Source organism: Ochotona princeps, chromosome 26 (genome assembly GCF_030435755.1).
Source record: "Ochotona princeps isolate mOchPri1 chromosome 26, mOchPri1.hap1, whole genome shotgun sequence".
Lineage (NCBI taxonomy): Eukaryota > Metazoa > Chordata > Mammalia > Lagomorpha > Ochotonidae > Ochotona > Ochotona princeps.
In genome coordinates, this window is record NC_080857.1 from 30,389,554 (window position 1) to 30,404,023 (window position 14,470).

The following is a 14,470-nucleotide window of genomic DNA, read 5'->3' on the forward strand; positions in this document are numbered from 1 at the left end:
TGTTGAATTGCTTCATCACAATTGAAGGAAGGAAGACTGTGTGTGTAAAACATGCGCTCCCTTAGGGAATCTGCTAGCATGACCGTGCCCTATGACCAAAGTTGGTGGAGACTAACATGGCTCGATCCAAGACCGCAAATGGCTCAGATCTTCAAGAAACGAAATTATGATCACACGGCAGCCATAAATGATGGTGGTGCTTCCTGAGGGCAAAAGGATTAATGAACAGAGGGTGGAAGAGAGTAACAGTGATCACCAACTACAACCAGGGATTATTGACAGAACTGAGGTCCGCTTCTCATAGACACTTCTTTGTTATGAATGTGTTTGTCGGTATACATGTTTTCCTATGCTTTTCCCAATGATATGAATGATAATTCATGTAATATGAGATGTGTTAATTCTATGATGATGATTTTTATTTCCTGAACATCAAGGAGAATAAACATCATCCAAGGACTTCACATTGTTTTCTGTGAAACTGATACATTTTTCATGGCACAGAGATGTTATAAAATGGTAGAACAGAAATAAAACTTCGCCTTGTTTTGCCTGAATATTAAGAATGATTTAAGGGGTAGGCTTGTTAACAGATAAATACTGTGACAATTTAGGTAGGTCACAGTGTCTCTGCTATCTGACCAAGCATTATTCCAGATGTTTCCATGAAGATAGATTTCCAGTGAGATTAATATTTACATTTGTAGACTGGATAAATCAGATTACCGCCCATAATTTGGACACATCCCGTTTTAATCGGCTGAAAGATTTCATAGAAACACACTGAACTCCACATAAATAGAGACAATTCTGCCAATACTTTTCCTTAGCATTTCCCTGATTCTGCAGTTGGCTGGCTTTCTGGCCCCCAGTCTACTCTGAAGATTCTGCACCTGCCAAACCATTATAATCGTGTAAGCCAATTCTTTAAAATAATATACTCTTTTATATATATTTTGCTAATATCTAACTTAACTTACCAAACTTTAATAGGGGCAATGAATTTGAAATCCATGTACTACCATTTCACTATAGAACTAAGAAATTGGAAGCTTCCTTTCTTTTTTGCTTTCTTGCTGTCTTTGTTTCTATTTTCTGATATAGTTTCATAGGCTCTGGGATTCTCCCCTCCCCCCGCTCAAATATCCCTCTGCCTACTGATTTCCTCTATATTATTACACTAGTAGAGTTCTTAACAATATAAGTCCATCATTCTGCTGTTTAAGTGTATCCTGACATTGTGGATTTGAACAATGACAGAGTCCAGAATCCTAACCAAAACACTTCAAGTCAACTAAATGGTAGCCGTTAAACAGCATGACTGTTTTTGTAAGAGAACTAAGAAGAGACATTGCAAATTCTAAATGAGAGTCATTCACATCTAAAAGGCTTGGAAACAACTGTGGAAATTCAGATCCAATATTGATCAAAATGTGGTTAGAATGTGAATTAAACTTTATTCCTTAGTTGGAATAACAAAGCTTAGAAGATTAAATTCCAGTGTTTCAGGATACTAGGAGGAAGATCTACACAAGAATCAAAATATCTTAAATGTCAGAATACTTTTTAACAACCTCTGGTATAGCTCTGACTCAACCAGGCTAATTAATATAAATTGATTAGTCTTATGTCAGATGGTCTTATGCTAAAACCTAGTAATATTTCCTTGAAAATTTACAGTTCTTGTAACAATATTCAGGAAAGATGTATTTGCTCAAAGAGAACTGAATGGGTGACGTGAATACCTTACTTTCTAGGATCTTAATCAGTTGCTCCAGCCCTTGATGGTCTCTCAGCATTGCTCGGGACTCTTTGTCATTTGTAATGACACCCAAGGTCTTCAGAGCCAACAGCTGGATCACCGGGTAGTCCGACTTCAAGAGAGCTAACATGGGAGGGATCGCATTCAGTTCTTGAAGTGTAATCCGACATTGAAAATCCTGCCACAAGATACAAAGGACCAATTAGCAACGCTCTAAGATAAAAGGCTTTCTGAAGAATGAAGAAATACTGTCTTCTAGCAAAGCATATGAGTAGTTTTAATTTTCTCAACTTCTGTTTCAAGCTACTTCCAAAATATTGAAAACAAAAAGGAGGAACTCCTCAATTGACAAAACCAACATTTGTAGTTTAACCATGAAGACCCTGACAAAACAGGAAATACACATGATCTGTGACTTTTGTGGTATCTGTTTTCATAGCATGAAATGAGGGTCTCAATTCTTTATTATCTTCATTCAAAAGGATTGTTTGTGAAGTACCTGTGTGCATGCCACGTTGCTAACAGGTCATATGCATGCGAATTTATAGGCAGTTTAGTTCGGCTACATGGTTTTTTATTTTAAAATATTATTTTATTGGATGATATAAAAATATCTGAAAGATAAATAGGATAACATGATGTGTCTTAACATGAATAACTTTCTTTTACTCCATTGTTTTCCTTCACAGCACAGCAGGCAGTGACTCCATGTTCATTTCCTCTTTCATTATGCACTGTAGATGTCAGAATCCATGTACCATCCTCAGTCTCCCATTTATAAAGTAAATTAACTTGCAGGTCATTATTTATAGTAAGCATATATGTTTTTTTCTGCTTCACAAAGAGGACTTTTTTGTTCACGAAGGGTTAACGCAAAAAGAATCATCTCTGCGTATAGGATACCAGCACCACTGGCGAAGGATCAGTTTGTTACCCCACTGCGCCAGATGTGTGATTATCAAGACTCTTACAGTATCAAAGGATCATTATAATCTAAAAAACTTGTTCTCTGTGTTAATAATTCTGTGTGAGTATTTGGAGTGTAGGGGTCGATTGGTGTTGCTTTCAGTAGAGAGTGAGCAATGGAAAAAGTCATGAAGTCCAAAAACTCTGACTAGTAAATCATGACATTTTAAATAGTAATCTAGTAAATACAAAACCAAAGGTGGAAAAGATTCTATTTATGATTTAGCTTTCTTCTAGCCATCCTTCAGCTCACATGTGATCTGAAGTTTCTTTTAAATGAACAAAAAACATTAGTTAGCTCTGTTACGGGTTGAATTGGGTCCCCTCGTAACATACACTGAAGTTCTGACCTCAGTTCCACTCAAGATATTATCAGTCAGGATGAGGCCATCCTGGACGGCTATGGCCTGCAGAGAGAGACCCGGAGGGAGAGGGCACAGTGATGGCATAGACAGCACTCCTGAGGATGTGGCGACAACCACTAGAAACTGTCAAGAGGCAGGAAGAATTCCACTCCGTGTCAGAGGAACCACATTCCTGTCGACACCTTTGTTTTTAAAACCTTGAACTTCCAGAACTGTGAATGACTGTGGTTTTAAGCCATCCAGTTTGTGTTAGTTTTGTTGTCAAAGGTAATTGTTGTTAGCACAACAATTGTTTCTGGTACTAAGATCTGTGGAAGTTGTTCTTTTCGTTTCTGCATGGTAAAAATGTATGTTTGATGCTATGAAGAGTCTTGACATTAAAATCACAGCTATAGGAATGTTGAATGTATCTGGTGAGATGAAGCCCAAGCACACACAGTGGGAATAGCTCTGGCCCCTCAGAGCTTTGTCTTCAGATGTTTCTTTCGGGGAGGAGTGAAGGACAACTTAGTAAGGTCCCAGTCAAGCTGCAGTGACACATTCGGGCTGGGAATATTTATTCTTCCCTTGTTGCTTGAGCACTTATCACTCTTTGCTTTAAAACTTGCCTCTCAGTTAATCCATTCTCCTTCCTTTGCTCTGCTTCCATTTCTATTGCTTTCATATTCTACTGGTGGCTGCTTCAAATGGTGGTTTTGTGGGATCAGCACTGGGATATTGCGGCACAGTGAGCTGAGCCACTGCTTGCAATGCTGGCATCCCATATGGAAGCTCCTGTTTCAACCAGCCCTGGCTATTGTGGCCATGTGGTGAGTGAACCATCAGGTGGAAGAGCTCTTTCCCTCTGTTTTTCCTTCTTTCTCTGACAATCTACCCTTGAATAAATAAACACATTTTCTTATATTTTCAGCTGATACAATGGTTATCAAATGTGCATAGTAATGGTTAGGGAAGAGCAGCAGGAAGAAGCAGAGCAGTGTTTCAAAGTGTCACGAGGCTGTTGGGCAGTAGGGGTGAGGATGCGGCATGCTGAATTGTGTCTGTGTTATTACACCCAATGTGCTGAGGTCACCACAATAACAGGCTTCTCAGATTCAGCATGAATACCAGCTTTCCTCTTTCAGAAAAAAACACATTTTATCCGGTCTGACTCCGCCTTAATTTGCATGTTGTCTTATTCTTTTAAAATAGAAATAAATTTCTCAGATCTTTTTCATGGGAGACAATTACTTTGGAAATGTGATGTTTGGAACATATTTACACTAAACTTGCATGGTTTCAAAATATTAAATAGAAGTTAAACACTAAGCTCAGAGAAATGAATTCCTGGTATCACACAGCAGAGTGAGGAGACAATGGCTCCCAGTAGAATCAAGAAACTCCAGACCTACACTCGCAATGTCAAGCGGAAATATTGATGATCCTGTTTGCATGGGTATACATTCAATAATGACTGTTGATAAAAAATTAAACAGGCATTTCCAACGAGTTGCAGTGTATGGAACCTGATTTAAATGGTTTAACCTATTTCAAAGTTATTGAGAGCTTCCACATTAGTAAATGTTTTCCTTCATTATAGGAAAGATGAGTTGGATTTAATATAGGAGAAAAAGTGGACTACTGTATGTGCACTAATACGATGAAAGGTGACCACCTGCAGTGGACATGAGAGCGCCGTCCCCTCTGTCACGTCCCCTGACTTGTCTTACAAGTGTATCCTGCTTGCTAATTCTGGGCTATGCCTTCTGTAATACATCAATTAACATAAATAAAATGATAATAAAGAATATTTAGGACATCTGTGGATAATTACTTAAATTAAGGTATTGTTAATTTGTTAGATATGATTATGTCTTACACATTTAAAACAACCCTCATTTTTAGAGATGTGTGCTGAAATATCTCTATGACATGAAATGATATAAATTGTTTTGCAATATTGAAGAAGATAGATATGCAGGTAAAAGAAAATTATTGTGTTACTATATACTGAATCGCATTATGAAATGTGTATTTTAAATTCATAATTATGTTGCAAAAAAACTCAGTTTATATTTGAAAGCTTAAGTAATAGACATTTTAGAAAAAAGAGAGCAGCAAAAAAGGGGTTATGTAAGATGGATGGGTTTTTAAGTGTTTTCTTCTTAAAATTGGGAAAAAAGTCGAATGTCATCTTTTGTCAAAACACTTTGTATGAATGCTTCTTACCTGTACCAAGTTGTAAAGGCTCTCGATGGAGTTCTTCTGGACATCAGGGTCCGGACTGTTCAGCAGTCTGATAAGTGGCTCTAACCCACCATGCTCACAAATTTGCACTTTCCCCGTGTACTCTACAGACATGTTTGCCAAACAAAGACTGGCAAATTCATGGTTAACCACGTCTTCTGTACACACACACACACAAAAAAACAAGAAAGACAAGTATGTGAAACACTTACTCAACCACTACTGTTGAAATATGTTTTGAAAACTAAAGCACTGCAAATTTCACCTACATGTTTCTAAGTTCAAAACAGAAATAAGTTCAAAATTGACAGAATCTACAATGATCACTTCATGAACTCTTTTCAATAAGCTATCAAATGTAAAAAAAAAATAAACAAGCTCTACTTTAAAAACATATAAAGGATATGAAATTACCTTCTGGAGCGAGCTGGGAAATAACAGAATCCATGACATCTAACTCCCTTAACAATTTCTTAACATCATCTACACAGGGAAAGACAGAACATTGATGCTTATTATTATGATGAATAAATGCAACATATATTAGACAGCACTGATGGGATAGGTAATACCGTGATCCACTTTGGCAGTTAAGGAAACTGAGGTTCCAAATCACAGAGCTTCACGCCCAGGTAGGTCTACTCCTGACAGACCCTAGCCCCCACATTACTGGACAATTAGACTATCATACCTTTCAAAATACTAAAATGTGTACACATGAAAGAATAAGTTGTGTGTAGATTAAATATCAAGTCAAGTTCCTATGTCCTAACAGTTGTTTATTATAGAATAATTCATTTTCAGATTTTTTGGAGGGTATTTTTAAATTTTGATTTGAATAGAACTTATACAACGCAAATAAAATTATCTTAGCATATTTCAGTGAATACATATTGATTGATTACGTTTGATGTGATCATAAGAAATGCTAGGGATGTTGACTAAGAAGTAGGTTACTTCTTAGAAGGTCATTTTTGTGCAATTTATATTAGCCCAATTAATGCTGGACAGATTATACCCCTATTTCTTTCTTGAAATCTTCATTCTTAGTCTTTTCTTATAGATAAGACACAGTTGCTGTTTTGTTTTTTTTTTTTAAACAATTCTAAAATGAACCATAATACACATTTGTTTGGATATAGTTTGATCAAGGCGATCAGCTTTTTCTCTTCGACTGACTTTATAACTGGAGGCATGATGCTCATTTCTGGCATTTTGTTCATAAAACACATTCTACGTTCTTGTGAGTCCGTCATCACACAATGCTGCATGACGCTGGCAACTTCTTCCTTTGACCTAACTCTAATTTGCGGCTCATGTCCAAGCTGCTTCCAGCCCCTTATCCCTCTCCAGTCCTCAAGGGTGACCACTGCTGTGCTTGGACAGAGCTGTGTGCTGTGCTTTTGTTTTAGATTCCATAGACAAGGAAGGACATGTGGCATTTATCCTTCTCTTTCTGGCTTATTTCATCTAACACTATGACCTCCAGTTCCATTCGTTTTGCTACAAATGACAGGATTTGATTCTTTATTATGGCTGAATAATATTTTGCTGTATATATGAAACATATTATCCTTACCCATTCATCTGTTGAGAGATACCTTGGTTGATTCTATGTGTAAAATCAGAAACTATGATATTATCATCAGCATCATTTACAAATGCGTTTTATATATATATATATAGCATCTCGCCTAGTGAAATAACAGAGTCCCCCAGAGATAAATTAGCATATGCTTTCCTTGATCTATAATAAGTAATACGCAGAAGATTTATTTTGTGAAGAAAAAAAATCTGATGAGTAATTTAGACCCTCACAGACACAGCTCATTAACTCTAGCAAAACAACAAGAGTTTCTTTTTGCAATTGCAAAAGGGAACTAGTGTTTCCAAAGGAATCCTTCCAGTGTCTGTCATTCTGTTGCAACATCAGATTCATCCACCATGAACACTGACATCAACGAGTACATGAAAAACCTAAGATAAAGGTTTCTAAAAAACCATCAGATATCTTAAGATTGTCCGACGATTATAGTTTAACTGTGTATCTGTTATGATCATTCATTGCATATTAAGCTAAAAATGTGACCTTCCCTTAGGGATCCAATAATAACTAGCTACTCATTTCTTGTTCAATGTTTTCTTGCATGAAGAATAGATAGCGATTAATATGGTGATTCTATTAACACAGAAAGCATTTCTAAAGCAATTGGGGATTTATTTTTGCTTTATCAATACCATCAGATATTTCAAATACAAAGCAAACCAGACGTTTCCAACAATTTTTTTTTACTTTTATCGAATTTCTGAATCAAAATAAACTTCTAGCTATTATTTTTTATAGCTGGAGTTCAGGCATGAAGATTAAGCCATAGTCTACAGGTTGGCATCCCATATGATTGCTGATTTGAGTCTGTTTTTTAAGATTTACTTATTTTTGTTGGAAAGACAGACATACAGAGAGAAGGAGAGACAAAGATCTTCCAACCACTGGTTCACTCCTCAAGTGGCCTCATCAGCCACAGCTGAGCCGATTCAAAGCCAGGAGCCAGTAGCCAGGGGCTTCTTCCACATCTCCTACGTTGGTGCAGGGTCCCAACGCTTTGGGCCATCCTTGACTGCTTTCCCAGGCCACAAGCAGGGAGCTGGATGGGAAGTGGAACAGCCAGGACACAAAGTGGCATCCGTATGGGACGAAGCCTGTAAAATTCTTCATCACACATTTTGTTGATGTCTTCCTCAGTTAACTCTGAGGTTGACAAAAGTTTTTGCTCCTTTATGGTGAGTCTTCAGTAATATTGCTTGTATATCTGTTTGTTCTTTTTCTCTGGGTCATTGCTATTTTGGTTAGCAGATTCTCCTCCTTAGGGCTGGTTTCTACGCTGTGCTGCCCACTGGTCTGCAGGTCCATTTTACTGATTGCGTTTGTACCCAGTTCTTCATTTGCAATCATTTGTGCCACTCCCTTGTGTTAAGCTTCTACCATGGTCTCTGTCACCCAGCTCCTGGCTCACCACACTCCAGCCCTTGTCATTCTGCGCTGTGGCTGCATCCTGGTTACACAGGCTAAACCCAATTCCCAGCGCCAGCAATGCCCAAGATTAGGGATACACCAGCTGCGTTAAATCACTGGGTGCTGGTCTTGATGGAATCTGCTGAAGGCCACCGGTACCTATTTTTTCTTAGAACGCATAGGATGCGAAGTTGGTACAGATTTCCCTGTGAGATCAGTGTAGTGTGCTGAGCTGGAACTGATTTTGCTTCTGGCTTAGCACTTGCACAGCTAACTGTTTTCACTCTGGTCCCTCAGCCTTTGCTGCAGTGCGCAAAATAGTGCTGATGTCTTCCGGTTTAGTGCATGCACAGCTCCCTTTTGTCCCTCTGGTCCTGCAACATTTGTCACAGTGCATAAGCTGGTGTCTGGCGTGGCACTGGTGGGGTTCTGGGTCTGCTGGCTTCTAGGTCTGGGGGCCACCCAGAGCTGTTTTGCTTGGAACCCATAGGATACCAAATTGGTACTGATTTCCCTGTAAGACCAATGCAATGCCCTGAGCCAGATATGATTTCACTCCTGGTTCAACACATGTGCAGCTCATTGTTGTCTCTTTGGTCCCCTCAGTCTCTGCCGCAATGTACAAAATGGCTCCCAATTGCCATGGCTTAATGCATGTGAGCACATTGTAGGCTCTGCCACAGTACACAATGACGCCCGATGTAGCACTGGTGGGGTTTGGGCCATGAAACCCACCCTGTTCCTGCACAGTGGCTTGGGCCTGCCTCTCTATCTCCGCTTTTGCTCAAATCAAATAAATCCGCAGGATAGGCAGTTCTTTGTGTTAGCTCACCTTCTGATCTCCTAGGGAACTTCCCTTCCCACTGGGTGTTGGTAGAGCTCTATTCACCGATTGACTTTTTTTTTTCTCATGCACATCTAAGGGTATTTTCCTTATGTTCAACTGAAAAGAGTTTGACTATCATGTGTCATGGTGAAGATCACCTTTGATCAATCTTATTGGGAGTTTTGTGCTCCTCCCTGATGTTGTTTTCCCAATTCCTTTTCCATATTAGCAAAGTTTTCTGTTGTTGTTAGTGGTGGTGTTTTATTGAATCCAGCTTTAAAGCTAGCTTTTCTTTCTGCACCTTCTGGAATTCCCTTAACTCTTCCGTGTGGCCTTTTAATAGTGTCTTTCAATTCTTGAATACTTTTTTTTGGCCTGATCCAGTTCTGCTTCCAACTTTTTGGTGGTTTCCTGATTCTGCCTGGTCACTGCAACACCACTGCATTGTCTGCTGCTTCCCCATGTCCATGGTCTCCAGATATCCCTTGCCGTTGGCTTGTCCTCTTATTTCCTGAAATCTGTCCTCCACGCTTCACCCCCGCTAATTACTCTCTGCCTTTTAAAATCTGTCCTCACCTATACTGCCATCTGCAAGTATCCTTGCTTCTCATATTTTATGGTTCAAAACCAGAATAAAATAGTCTTTCTATTTTTTTATTTGTAATGTTAACGTGTTTTTGATTGTAAGATCAATATGATAGTACTGCAGAGTTATTACGTAGGAGATTCCCGAGATGAACTTACAAGTGATTCGTAACACAAATGTCTACTGCCTTGTTTATTTATTGATTTTTTGCCTCTTGTCTCACATGTATACAGAATAGCACTTAGCTCATAAGGCTTAAATAATTTGGTACCTATTTCGAATAATGTCTGGCATAGTGTAAGTGCTATGAACTAGTATTATTAACATAATCTAGCTGGTAGGACATGTCTGCATTATCCTGCTGCCAGGATGCTCCGCGAGCGCTTGTACGATAGCAAAGCCACCACTAGCACTCCTGAAAATCACTGCTCGCTCCTAAGCATCTCAAAGAATTCCAGCTACGCCAGACACTGCAAGTGCTGTTATGCAATGTCTGTGTCGGAGAATATATTTGCACAGATGTGACACCAAATTCCCTTTTCTTTCTTCTTTCCATCCTCTGGTGTCCCTGAAGGTACGTTCCTTCTGAGCATCATGGAATAAGAATGCCTCTCTTGGGGCCGGCGGCATGGCCTAGCGGCTAAAGTCCTCGCCTTGAAAGCCCCGGGATCCCATATGGGCGCCGGTTCTAATCCTGGCAGCTCCACTTCCCATCCAGCTCCCTGCTTGTGGCCTGGGAAAGCAGTTGAGGACGGCCCAATGCTTTGGGACACTGCACCCGCGTGGGAGACCCGGAAGAGGTTCCAGGTTCCTGGTTCCCGGCATCGGATTGGCGCGTACCTGCCCGTTGCGGCTCACTTGGGGAGTGAATCATCGGATGGAAGATCTTCCTCTCTGCCTCTCCTCCTCTCTGTATATCTGGCTGTAATAAAATGAAAAAATCTTAAAAAAAAAAGAAAAAAAAGAATGCCTCCCTTGTCATGCAGAGACCAGAGCTTTTGTGGTGGTAGGGTTGGGGATAGCACAAAGTAGGGGAAGCAAAATGCTGTTGTGTTCTACTACACTATGATAAAAGGGGAAAGTATGATTTTTAGCCATGGTTGGTAATAGACACACATATTTATTACTGGAAATTTGAGTTTCATAGGATTCAGTGTCATTTAAGATTTATTATAAGTTCAAGACCTTTTTGGGGTGACTCATAAACTGTCCTAATGATATAGGTAAAATGAACTATGTGCAGAAAGTATATCCTGTTAAGTTAAAGACTGTAACGATATGACTTTGGAAAAATTGATACCTTCACATATATAAGAGTATGCTTTAATTAATATAATTATACATCAGATTAAAACATTCCAAGTAACTAATAGCCCTGATTTAAGGAATAAATGCACATTTAAATTTATTTTTGGAAAAAATACAGTTTCACTATGAAATATATATGAAGGGAAACTCATGTTTAGTTAATCAAATATTAGAAAAAAATTATTTTTTAAAAAAATGATGGTTCTCCCAATTGGTAAGGTTGGTACATATCATGACATCAAGTCTTAGAGGAGGTTTTGCATGAGTGTAATTTCATATAATTTTTACATTAAAATATCCTTTAAAATATGAAAGTGCACTTGTTATATTGAGTTTAGTCTAGACAATGTTAAAACACATCTTTCCCATCCAGCTCCCTGCTTGTGGCCTGGGAAAGCAGTCGAGGACGGCCCAATGCATTGGGACCCTGCACCCGCGTGGGAGACCCGGAAGAGGTTCCAGGTTCCCGGCATCAGATCGGCGCGTACCTGCCCGTTGCGGCTCACTTGGGGAGTGAATCATCGGACGGAAGATCTTCCTCTCTGTCTCTCCTCCTCTCTGTATATCCAGCTTTCCAATAATAATAAAATCTTTAAAAAAAAACCACATCTTTTAAGTTTATTTATTTATTTATTTTTAAAGATTTATTCATTTTATTACAGCCAGATATACACAGAGGAGGAGAGACAGCTTTCCAATAATAATAAAATCTTAAAAAAAAAAAAACACATCTTTTAAGTTTATTTATTTATTTTTAAAGATTTATTCATTTTATTACAGCCAGATATACACAGAGGAGGAGAGACAGAGAGGAAGATCTTCCGTCCGATGATTCACTCCCCAAGTGAGCCGCAACGGGCCGGTGCGCGCCAATCCGAAGCCGGGAACCTGGAACCTCCTCCAGGTCTCCCACGCAGGTGCAGGGTCCCAAAGCTTTGGGCCGTCCTCGACTGCCTTCCCAGGTCACAAGCAGGGAGCTGGATGGGAAGTGGAGCTGCCGGGATTAGAACCGGGGCCCGTATGGGATCCTGGGGCTTTCAAGGCGAGGACTTTAGCCGCTAGCCCACGCCGCCAGGCCCACATCTTTTAAGTTTAAATGGACAGTGCATCATATAAGATTGGTTATTCCAAAAGACTGGTACTTACTGTTAGAAGTCAAAATGCCAAATATCATAGTAGCATTCCTTTTTACTATTTTGTCCTCGTGGATCAGAAGTTTAGTCAAAGGCTCCACAGCTCCAAGTTCAAGGAGAGTTGCTTTATTTTCTTCACCTGACATCACAGGTAAAATTAAATCATACATGGATATCAACCAACTTCATCAGCACTCTTTTTGTCAATCTGATTTCTTACCTGCCATTTTCCTTTCATGGTCCTTTTTGTGCCCCTTCTGATTCTCTAAGAACCAACCTGAGAGCAAAGGTAGCCCACACACGTGCTGGCCTCCCGCCCCGAGAGCAAAGGTTGCCCACACACGTGCTGGCCTCCTGACCCTCCTGCTGAACGTGGACAAGCTGGCTTCCTCTCTTCCCTGACATGGGCTTTCTCTGCCCCTTCATTTTTGTTTCTGGTGTTTTTTTTTTTTTAACGTTTATTTTATTTTTTAATTGGAAAGGCAGATACACAGATAAAAGGAGATACAAAGAGAAAGATCGTCCATCTGCTGGTTCACTCCCCAAGTGACCCCAATGGCAGAGCTGAGTCAATCTGAAGCCAGGACCAAGGACCAAGGAGCAAAGAGCTTCTTCCAGGTCTCCCATGCAGGTGCAAGGTCCCAAAGCTTTGGGCCATCCTCTACTCCTTTTTTCCCAGGCCACAAGCAGGGTGTGAAGTGGAGTAGCTAGGATACAAACCTGCTTCCCTATCAGCTCCTGGTGGATGCAAGGTGAGGATTTAGCCACTAGACTATTGCGCTCGGCTCCAACGTTTTTTACTGAATGGTGTTACACATTTTTTTCTCATCTCTCCTTATCCTGCTTTATTTACATTAGACCACCTCTTGCTTTAGTGGAATTTAGCTTTCTTTGGGGACAGAGAGCCTTGTTCTCATCTCCCTGGGTAGGCAGCACATAGTAAGCGTTCAGTAAATGGCAGCTCGCATAATTAATTATACACGTGACCATCACATAGAGTTCCTACTTCAAGTGAAACCTCTTGAGGACTCATTTTTCACTAAATAGGGTTACAACTCTTAATATATTACACAAGATGTACCTAAATTTCAGCACAAAGTTGTACGCAAGGACAGACTAGCTGGGGACCCTGGTTGTAACAGGGCCGACAGCAGTTCAGTGAGACCAGAATCTAGCATAGCTGTAGTAGGCTGTCCACACCAAGATGAGTGGGCTACCTATATTATGCAAATCTGGAATGTTGTGTAGGTCCTGGTTAATTTCTGCTTTTCAATTTTATTAGCTATGAAAATATAGCTGCCATTTTTGAAACCGCTTTCAGAGTGTAATCTTTTTGCCCAGTTTTCTCTTAATACTAAACCACTTTATATCTTAAGGATGGGTTCACAGTCTAAAAACAGATTTCAAAACACAGACTATATTTCTGTGTATTTAATGTATCAAACACATCACTAGGTAAGAATATATTGAGACACACATATTGAAAATAACAAAATTACAAAAATTACAAAATCTCACAAAATGCAATATTTCCATTTTGTTTGAGTTCTAAAGTTAATTTTTTAAGGTAAAAGTGTCTTATTATACAAACCTTACGAGAAGTTTTAAGGTACTTATGGTTCAATAAAAACTCTTTTACATATCAAATTTTTGCAACAATTAAAAATTTTATCTTCAAAATTTTGTTTTGAGATTTTTACATGTAGTTTGAATTATTCGTTTACACATTTATTACTAGAATATTTTTTAGATTTTCTAATTTCATAATGCAAGGAAAATAATTCATAAAATATGTCAGTTTTGTTAACTATAGTCTTTGATTTTGAGATTGATACATGTTGTGGTATATATACTATAGTTCATATCTATTACATAGAAATACAATAGTTCGGCTGGATTTTATACTAGTTCAATATTAACTCTTTGAGAAACTGACAAACTGTTTTTCCAGGGTGATTATCCTGTTGTATGTTCTCACATACTGTGTGAGGTTCCAGTTTGTCCAAGCTCTAGATCACACTGGTTAATCTTTTTTTTTCCGTTCCAGCAATCCTAATTAGTGTGATTTTTCATTGTGCTTTTAGTTTCAGTTTCCTTAATGACAAATAATGCTTAGTGAAGTGTCTTTTCTTTTTTTTTTTTCTTGCCATCTGTGTTTCTTTGTGAATTGCGTCTATTTTCTTATCATGTAATTTACAAGTTCTTTGTATTCTGGACACAACAAAAATCCCTTACTATTTTATTGGACATATGTAAAAACAGTTTTTTACTATGCTTTTAAAAAA

At 38.9% G+C, this 14,470-nt stretch overlaps 1 protein-coding gene across 5 annotated transcripts in view; it reads right to left on the reverse strand.

Moving 5' to 3' along the window:
* ARMC3 (armadillo repeat containing 3) overlaps window positions 1–14,470 on the reverse strand; it is a 48,321-nt gene that overhangs the window by 22,739 nt on the left and 11,112 nt on the right. For all 5 annotated transcript variants that reach the window (XM_058655301.1, XM_058655303.1, XM_004597644.3 and 2 more), the window contains exons 4-7: window positions 12,199–12,324; window positions 5,734–5,802; window positions 5,302–5,477; window positions 1,746–1,940 (exon numbers count right to left, since the gene is read on the reverse strand). In XM_058655301.1, the coding sequence (XP_058511284.1) occupies window positions 1,746–1,940; window positions 5,302–5,477; window positions 5,734–5,802; window positions 12,199–12,324 (566 nt within the window). The remainder of the gene's footprint in view (window positions 1–1,745; window positions 1,941–5,301; window positions 5,478–5,733; window positions 5,803–12,198; window positions 12,325–14,470) is intronic.